We start from the raw sequence: 10,039 nt of genomic DNA on the forward strand, positions 1-10,039 counted from the left end.
CCCAGCGGCCATGGCTCATGGGCCCAGCCTGCGGCACATGGGATCCTCCCGGACCGGGGCACGAACCCGCGTCCCCTGCATCGGCAGGCGGACCCCCAACCACTGCGCAACCAGGGGAGCCCAATAGTTTTAAGGCATCAAGTTGGTGGCGCTGTGTTATAGTAGGCACAGAAACGAATACACATGACCCTGTGCTCTTAATTTTCTTCTTATACCATGGGCGCTTCAGTGGGTAGAAGCGTGTTACCCCCCAAATATATGGCCATGTCCTGACCCCTAGTACCTGTGAATGGGAACTGACTTGGATACAGAGTCTTTACAGATCTAATGAAGTGAAGGATGTTAAGATGAGATTATATAAGACTGATGTTCTTTTTTTATATATATATAATTTATTTATTTATTTATGGCTGCATTGGGTCTTCATTGCTGCGTGGGCTTTCTCTAGTTGTGGCAAGCGGGGGCTACTCTTCATTGCGGTGCATGAGCTTCTCATTTCAGTGGCTTCTCTCATTGCGGAGCACAGGCTCCAGGCACGTGGGCTTCAGTAGTTGTGGCAGGCAGGCTCAGTCGTTGTGGCTCACGGGCTCTAGAGTGCGGGCTCAGTAGTTGTGGCACGCAGGCTTGGTTGCTCCATGGCAGGTGGGATCTTCCCGGACCAGGGCTCGAACCTGTGTCCCCTGCATTGGCAGGCGGATTCTTAACCACTGTGCCACCAGGGAAGCCCCAAGACTTATGTTCTTATAGGAGAAAGATGAGACAGATTTGAGACCAAGGGAGGCAGGGGAAGCCATGTGAAGATGGAGGCACGGATTGGAGTGACACTGCCACGAGCCCAAGAACTCCGGGAGTGACACGACAAGGCTTCTTTTAGTTTTATTCTACAGACATAGCCAGGGTCTATATTTTCCTCTCATTCCATGGAAATCACCAGAGTCCCATTTTCTCTTATTATGCTATTAATCTACAGACTTTATCCACATTTCATCAATTGTCCCACTAATGTTCTCTTTCTGGAGCAGAACCCCATTCAAGATCCCACCTTAATGAGTGTCTTAAAAATAGGGAGCTCTTACAGGTGATGGGGTTCAGGACATGCTACCCCCAAATATGGCACCTTGGCTTATGGACTGTCTTAAGCTGGAGGAGTCTGAAAAAGTGGCAGAAGCAGGAAGGTCACTCTGACCTCCCACTGGCCCTTCTTCCCTGAAGCAGGAGATAAATGTCCCGAGTGAAAGGTCCCCTCTCTGCACATGAAGATAGAGGATGTCCTGGTAACCAGAGACGGGGAGGCAGGGCCAAGGAGCCTGCTTAAACTAACTTGTTACCCCTTCCCCACTGGGCACCCCGAGCCCAACCCCTTTGTCTTGGCAACTTCACAGATTTATTGTGCCCCTATCTACAAAGTATGAAAGCTCCCTGTTCTGGTCACTCCTCTGGGTCTTCATTCTCTTGTGAAGTCTCCCACATACATGTCAAAGCCAGTAAAGTTTGTATACTTGTCTCCTGTTCAACTGCCTTCTGTCAGTTTAAGTCTTAGGCTTAGCCAGAGACCCAAAGAGGGGAGAGGACATTTCCCTTCCCTATATGGGCAACACCTAACCTTCAGGGGTCTGCAGGATTAATCTCTGAATAAGGCCCACAGCTCATTCTTCCCTCACAGAGAGGCTGGGGTTACCTCACAAAGCTCCACTGGAGTCACACCAAGATGGTAAGAGCTAGTGCTGGGGTGCAGGCACAGTGGGATCCAGCAGGCTGAACTCTGTGGCGAGTGGGTGGCAGAGATCCAGTGTCTAGAGGAAGTACGGAAGAGTGGATGGCCGGGCTGGACAGCCGGAACCCACTGTAGGTAATGTGGAATGTATCCTGTTCAGTGTCCCTGATTCCTTGCATCCCAGTTCAAACATTACCTTCTCCATGGCCTTCCCCGAGTCCCACAGATGGGCCTTCTCTGTCTGATACACCAGCTCTTCTTGCCTGTGGGGTCTGTTCTGGGGGCTTTTGTCCTCACTGGGTGTGAAGGTAACGAGAGGGTATTGCCAGCCTTGGTGGGTGTTCAGAAATCACACTTGCCTCAGTCACTGAAGAACCCAAGGGGCAAGAAAGCTGAACGAGCTGACGGCAGGTTGGGCAGCCGCGCGGGAAGACTTCCCCGGCGGGTCCTCCGCTCGAGTCATGCGCAGGACCTGAAGGAAGGGGTTGGGGCCTCAGTCTCTGTTTTATGGCAGGCGGGCATCTCCTGGGGAAGCCTGCGTGGCGACGGCTGCGGGGAGAGAGGGTGAGTGGACGAGGCTGGCACCTTTCTACCTGGAAGGCCCGGTGGAGAGGAGGCTTCTGAGTCCACGGAGATGGGAGCTGGACCCTGGGGGAACCCTCTGCTGTTGCTGGTGGCCCTGGCCCTGGTGGCCAGGCTGGGTCAATTGCAACAGTGGAGCGGCTTCCAGGAGTCCACGAGCCCGAAGAACGTGAACTCCACCGTCGCCTTCTTCATGGAGACGTACAACAGCAACAGCAATGACTCCTACCTGTTCCGCGTGGACCAGCTGCTCCGAAGCCAGGTGCAGGTGACAGCGGGTGAGCAGGGCCTCGTGGGCACAGGTGTGTCTCCCAGAGAGGACCAGGGGGCGCCTTCCTGGGAGCAGGGTCGTTCAGACCCAGAGCTGCCTGAGCACCGAGGTTACTCTCATTTGAACGGAAATGTCCCCGAGCTCCTCAGCTGCTCTTCCGAGGGAAGAATCACTTTCATTCAGAAATTTGCCAGAAGGACAGCAAATGAGAATGGTCTCGTCTCCTTTATTATTCCTCTCGTTTGGCAAAACATAAGTGTTCTCTGTAGGTTCCCCTCAGCGATAGTTTTTCCATGTCCAGGGTTGTAAACTCTGAGTCTCGATGTTCTAGCCGTGTCCTTCAGAAAGCTGGAATGACACAGAGGACCTCTAGCAGGGTCCTGTAGGAACCTGGAGGTACACGTCATCTCTCATTTTGTTTTACATATAAAGTTTCTCTGAAATACATCAATTGAAGGATAATAGAGGAAAGAAAAGTTGTTAAAAAACCACTTTTGTTGGTCCAACCTGCCCTCAAGTTTAGATAGTAAACTATATGAGTTAGGAAAGAGGCAATAATGCATCTTTGTTCAATTAACTGGATTTGGAAAAAAAACTGACTAGGAGAAAAGGGTTCTGGCCAGAGAGAGGGATGGCAGGAACACAGAAACCAGCCAGGGTGGGGCAGAGCAGGCGGGCAGTGCTAGTGTGACACTAAGGGGCCTCACAGGGCGTGGACAGCAGCCTGTCTGCCTGAGTCACACACTCTTGCTGCAAGACGGCGGCTCGTGGCGCCAAGGACATTGAGGTGACATGGCCACAAGGTGGCGGCCATCCACCAAATTCTGCCCAAGTTGGCATTTTCTCCCCCATCAGTCTTTGGGGTGAAGCTGGAACCCAAGGAGGCCAGTCATGTGGAGTTGGTCCGTTGTCACTAACAGTTAACAGAAATCATTGTTTATAAGCAAACTTTTGATGTCATACAGCTGGATTAGTGGACAGAGCGAGTGCACCCCTGGGTAGCTGGGTGACGATCGCCTGCTGCCACGTGATTGTGTCCATCTGTACCTCACAGAGGGCAGGGAGGGGATGTGGTGGCCGTCTCTGCTGGGCTTCTGGTCCCCCTTCTGGGTTTGACACCCAGCTCCTCCTAATCGTGGAGTCTTGGTCAAGCACCATCCATACTCTCCAGGCCTCAGCTTCCTGACCTGCAAAGTGGGCAGAATAAGAGTGAAGCGGCACCTGTGAAAACATTTGTATCATCATGATTATTCCTATTATTATTTAACTAACGAGCCTAACAATGAATAAGAAAACACTGTGCACTCTGAAATGTTAGTTAAATTTGCCACGAGTGTTTTAATTTCTTCACACATGCGGGGTGTGCTGAGGGTCAGTGTGAAACCTCTTGGCACCAGCCCTGCAAGCTGGATACAGCCGTCCTTCGATGGAGAGCCAGAAGCCCTGCATCCTGAGGTCCTGCCAGTGGCTGCTGGGACCAGGGCGGTGGTCCTGCCCCAGGCCCCTTCCCCTGCTGCTCTGCCCTGAGGTTTTCTGGGGGGCTGTCCTCCCGGAGACCACCCCAGAGAGTGCCCAGCCTTCTCACTGGTTTGACCACTGACTTTGGGACAAGGCAGTGGGGAGGGAGGAAGAGGACACAGGCAGAGCCCAGGGAACCGATGAGGCTCCATCCATGCATTCTGAGGACCGTTATGCAGACTAGGGGGTACGATGGGGCTGCAGCCAAGCTGCCTCCCTGGTCCCAAGGATGCGAGGGAGACAGGTGAGAAGCCACCTGAGGCTGCAGCAGTGGAGCCGGTGCAGAGCAGGGACCGGGCTCTGCACATGCTGGGCGCTGACCGGGGACCACTGGGCATTCTCCAGCCAGGAGGGGAGGAGGGAATGGGGACAGAGGCTCCTGGGACTTCACTCTCCAACCCAGCTCCTCCTGGGGAGCATCAGCAATGCTTGGAGTCAAAACTAACAGCCTTTTGGGACTTCCCTGGTGATCGGTAGGTAAGACTCTGTGCTCCCAATGCAGGGGTCCCAGGTTCGATCCCTGGTCAGGGAACTAGATCCCGGGTGCATGCCACAACTGAGTCCACATGACACAACTAAAGATCCCATGTGCCACAACTAAGACCTGGCGCAGCCAAAATAAATATTTCAAAAACAAACAAACGAATCTAATAGCCTTTGCTTCTTGGTAGCTGACGACAGGCGTGGAGTACCTAGTCACCGTGAAAATTAGCCAGACCAAGTGCAAGAGGAGCAGCACGAACAACTCCTGGTGCCCCATTCAGAGCAAGAAGAAGCTGCAGAAGGTGTGTGCCGGCAGCTGTCTGAGAAGGCTCTCCGGTCAAGGGGGTAATAAACGTTTTACAAGGAAACATGGACAGGATGTCGGAAGCTCTGGCAGCCGTGTGGCTGGGACAGAGCAAGGACGCAGCCCCAGGGCTGCCTGATGCCACCGGTGGCGCCTGGGGCTGGGAGAGGGGGAAGGGAAGCCCTCTGACTGGGTGTCTCCCCACCCTGCACTGGCACAGCCCTGGCCCCAGGCCTCCCGGCTGCTGGATGCCTCACCCACCTGGCACACTCCCCGGCCCTTAGGTGGAAGCGGCTTTACCTTCCTTGAGGACCTTGCTCTGTCTGGGCTGCACCGCTGGGTCCCTGTGGGTTGTCCAGTCACCTCCTTGCCTTCCAACCTATGTCCTCCTTCTGGTCCCTCCTGGCAGCACCTCCTGCAAGCTGGCAGGTGCAGGAGGACTGGGCAGGGGGGCCCAGGGTGACATTCCTGTGCTGGCTCAGCTGACCCTCTCACCCCCAGCATGTGCCAGTGAGTAGATCTGGCCTTGCCCACATGTCAGCCCGGGTCCAGACTCCCCAGGCAGGGGCTGGTGGTGGAGGCAGGAATTTTTGTTGCCTTCAAAAAAAAAAATTTCCCTGAAAGCTGATTGTCCATTTTCTTTCTCCTTCCATAGAGTTTCATTTGTGATTTTCTGGTATATACCGTGCCCTGGATGAACCATTACCAGCTGTGGAACAACTCCTGTCTGGATGCCTAGGTGCATATGTGCAAAGGTCCTTGAAGAAACGTTGGACGGTCGTGCTGTGTGCTTTGCATTGTAGAATCTGAAAGGCCCTTGAATCCCTCATCAGGATCTCGGTACACGCTCACGCGTGCATGCACACTCACAGCCACCCAAACCTCACACGTGTGCACTCACACACTCACGCCCGTAGTCAGTGGTCTTCAGGCGGCTGATGTGGGTGGAGCAGAAGGTTGTTAATCCTTCGGGGGAAGCTCATCCCTTAGTTTCTACCTCCAGCCCACATCTCTGAGGCTTTTCACGAGTCAGGCACATCTTGACTCTGGCCTGAGCTTGGAGAGCCCAGGTTCTGTCCCACGCACGTACAGCTCTGTGACTGACACCTGTCTTTGTGAGTGTGTCAGGGGTCCCCACGCCCACCCCCTGGCTCAGGAATTCACTAGGAGGATTCCCAGGACCTGGCAGGTGTACAGTCATACTCAGGGCTGTGAATTTTACAGTGAAGGATACAGGACCAAATCAACCAAGGGAAGAGGCTCGTGGGGAGAAGTCCCCGAAACCAGGGTCCCCTCCGGGGGCAGCCACACAGGACATGCCTCATTCCTCCAGGAATTAGATAAAGTGTGTGCCAGGGAAACTCCCCAGGGACTCAGTGCCCCAGGATTTCACTGGAGCTGCTCACATAGGCAGCCTCTGCCCAGCATGTACCGAAATTTCAGATTTCTGGAAAGAAAGCAGGTGCTCAGCATAAATCCCATTGTTTGTATAAACATTGTAGACCTAGTGAGGCCCTCTTATCACTTAGGGAAAGTTTTATATAGGGAATGGTTTACCGTCCTAGTTCCCAGACTCCAGCCAAGGCCGACTTTGCAAGCAGGCCTTTCCAAGGACCCTGTGTCTTGGGCTGGCCGTGGGATGGTCTTCCTGACAGAGTTCTCGAGCCGCTCATGGGCTCACTGCTGGTGGAGTGAGGCCCACGGTGTCTTCCGTCATGTGACTCACAGTCAAGCAGAGAAGGTGTGCCCTGGACCACACCCAGGGAGTGGCTGTGGGCTGAGATGTGCCCCCAGACCAGCTGGCCTCCTCCCCAGGGAGCAGTCCCACCATCAGTCACACTGGCAACTCGAGAGAGTGTTTCCTGAGGGGGAAGAGTAAACACACAAACCAGAAACTCACATTTGCCAGAGGGGCCTGAGGCAGAGCAGAGGATGGAGGTGAAGGGTTAAAGGTGGTAAAATTCTTGTGCAAAAACGAGAGAAGCTGGAAGCATCTGGTTTTGCAAATCTGACGTCACTGGGGGCTGCCTGGGGGCCTGGTGCTGCCTGCTGCCCTCACTACCTTACTTGACAGCCCTATAAAGTGGCAGCTTATCCCCACGTCACAGGCCAGGAGCCTCCAAAGGAAACTCTGTCCAGATCCTAACATCCCAGCCGAGGCTGGCCTATTGGCTGAACTTCTAGAAATGGAATGTAAAGGAAGGTAAACTTTCTCTCAAACTGGTAGAATACTGACACCAGTAGACCAAATTATATATACATAGTGTAATATCTAGGCAACCACTAAGAAGGCTATGCAGAGAGACACTCAAAAACAGTATAGATCCGTGCAAGGGGAATTCTTAAAAAAGTGTTCAAGAAACTCACAGGGAGAATAAAGAAAACACAAATAAAAAGCAGAGGGCTTCCCTGGTGGTGCAGTGGTTGAGAGTCCGCCTGCCGATGCAGGGGACACGGGTTCGTGTCCCGGTCCGGGAAGATCCCACATGCCGCTGAGCGGCTGGGCCCGTGAGCCGTGGCCGCTGAGCCTGCGCGTCTGGAGCCTGTGCTCCGCAACGGGAGAGGCCACAACAGTGAGAGGCCCGCGTACCGCAAAAAAAAAAAAAAAAAAAAAAAAAAAAAAGCAGAGAGAACGGAGAACAAATAGTAAAATAGACGTAAGCCCTGACATGTTAATAATGTCATGCATGGTATGTACAAACCACATGTACATTGTCTAAACAAGCCAATTAAAAGATAGTGATATAGTGGGTTAAAAAAGTGACCCAACTGTGTGCTGTCTACAAGAAACTTACTTTAGATATAACGATACAGGTAGGTCGGAAGTAAAAAAGTGAAGGTTATATTATGCGAACATTGTTTGAAAGCAGGAGAGCCTATATTAATATCAGATGAAGTTGACCTCAGGGCAAAGACTATCACCAGGGATAGAGGCGAACATTACGATACATCTACTCTGGAAAAGTTTGACAGTTTCTTTAAAAAAAAATCCTAAAATATACTTCAGCGTACAGGTCAGCAATTGCATTCCTGGGCATTTAACCTAGAGAAACGAAAACTTAGGTCCACACGTGAACCTTCCAGGCTTGTACGTAGAAGCTTCATTTGTAATAGCCCCAAACTTGAAAACAACTAACACACCTACAATGGGTAAATAGTTAACCGTGGTACTGAGGGTGCCATGGAATGCCACTAAGCAATTAAAAGGCACACACTACTGATGCATGAAACAACTTGGATAGATCCCAAGGGCATTGTGACCGGTCTCCAAAGGGCACACACTGTATGATTCTATTTACACAACATGTTTGAATCGCCACCGTCATAAAGATGGAGAAGTGAGTGGCTGCTGGGAGTTTGAGATGGTGAAGGAAAGGTGTGACTACAGAGGGGTTAGTGCAAAATGTCTTCGTGGTGGTGGACACACAAATCAACACATATGACAAAATGACACACATACACACTGTACAGTGTCAGTTTCCTGCTTGTGATATTTTTCTGTAATTACAAAAGATGTAACCATGGCGGGAAGCTAGAGGAAGGGTACAAGAGACCGCTCTGTACGCTTTGTAACTTCCTGTGACTCTACATTTCAAAATAAAAAAAAAAAGTTTCAAAAACCCACTGGGCTGAGAAATCCAAAATCAATGAGCACAAATGTCCTACCTTTCCTTTATTCTCCCCTCCAACCCTCACCTCCAGACATAGCAACCAAAGTGCCGGAAGAGGCTGGTTAATATTAAATTATGCTGCTGGTGCCCGTATTCTTACGAATCACTGTTTGTTTGAATATCTGCTTTGCGTTAGGCATCGTGTTAAGCAAATGACAAGCATTATCTTCATTAATCTTTGCAGCTCTTCCAAGAAACAGGTACTGTCATTCTCATTTAAAGATGAAGAAATTGTAGGTTAGCATTTTCCCAGACAGTTGGCGGAGGGAACTCTCACCTGGGTCCCACCTGAAATGGGGTCCTGAGGACTCCGGAATTTTCATAGGGAGAGTAGAAGTTGAAAAACATTGTTCTTTCAAAGCTCCAGCCTTCTCCAGCTGGTGGGGACGTGGGTGGCCGCTGTCAGCTCACGATTCACCTGTCCCTTTGGTGTTCTGCCCGTGTCCTCTCACATCTCATCCTTCTGTGCACACCAGCTCCAGATTCCAACACCTGTGCCCTGTCACCTCTGGCTGTTTGCTCTGCCCTCGAGCCACCCCAGGCCGGAGGTTCCAGGGAATTAATGCCCCACAGGAGCTGTCCTGCAGCCAGTAACTGGGGATAAATGTCCCAGCTCCCTCTCTCTGCCGGTCGATGGATGCTGTGTGTGCCGGTGTGTTTTCCACAGAGTCCCTGGGATTCCCCTGCGATATTAAACCCCAAGACTTTTGCCCTAACTCTTGCGGATGGGCTCGTCCTTTCCCTACTTGATGTGAACGAGGGCAGATGTGACCCAGTGAACTGCTGGCACCGTCTTGAGACCACATGGAGGAAGTCGAGGGGAGAGCTGAGCCTGATGACATTATTTGAAACACTGAATCAAGCTGGTGGGTGAGGGATGCTTATTTCTCACTGCTAATGTGACATCCATGAAAAGGACACCACTTTAATGCAGCATTCCTGGTTTCACTCTGCCCTCGATCATTCCCCTCCTGCAGGAATTCATCAGATGGGTCTGTTTGGGAAGAATAAACGGGGCGTTATACCCACGTCCTCCTCCTCTCACAGGTGCCCACGTTTTCCGTGCCAATTCTGGGAGAGGAATCTCTCTGGGAAGAGACCTGCTCTGGTCCAATGTTGCTGATGCTGGAGGTGTGAGTCTAATTCTGGAGTCTGGTATCAGAAAGTGCACGTGCCTGCAAAAATAAGGCACATCTCCCAACCTAGTTCTTACCAGCAACAAAGGCCCCCCTATTTTCAATTACTTGCATTATTTCTCCTTGTTTCCCCTTGTTTCACACTTTAGGCAAGGAAGATTCATTGGGTCCCTCAGAAATGTCATCACAGGCATTCTTGCCAATATCTCTTAGCTGTTCATTTAAGTAATTAGAGCATCCTCCCTCGCTCTCCTTCTCCCTTTTCTCATCTCCTTATTTTAAAATCTAAAGAATCCTACTTGATATAAGGATGAGGCTGAAGGTCTGCTATCCTGTAGGTAGAGGCTATAAGACCAAAAA

At 51.4% G+C, this 10,039-nt stretch overlaps 1 protein-coding gene across 1 annotated transcript; it reads left to right on the plus strand.

Annotated features, from left to right (window-relative positions):
- The first annotated feature begins 2,203 nt into the window (after positions 1-2,203).
- CSTL1 (cystatin like 1) lies at positions 2,204-5,611 on the plus strand. The gene is made up of 3 exons (XM_022594101.2): positions 2,204-2,564; positions 4,757-4,870; positions 5,528-5,611. The coding sequence occupies exons 1-3, from the start codon at positions 2,349-2,351 to the stop codon at positions 5,609-5,611; spliced, it is 414 nt and encodes a 137-aa protein (XP_022449809.1). The 5' UTR covers positions 2,204-2,348.
- Positions 5,612-10,039: the final 4,428 nt, after the last annotated feature.

This window comes from Delphinapterus leucas, chromosome 15, assembly GCF_059928025.1.
Source record: "Delphinapterus leucas isolate spDelLeu-1000000601 "Yukka" chromosome 15, BTC_Dleu_Yukka2, whole genome shotgun sequence".
Taxonomy (NCBI): Eukaryota; Metazoa; Chordata; class Mammalia; order Artiodactyla; family Monodontidae; genus Delphinapterus; species Delphinapterus leucas.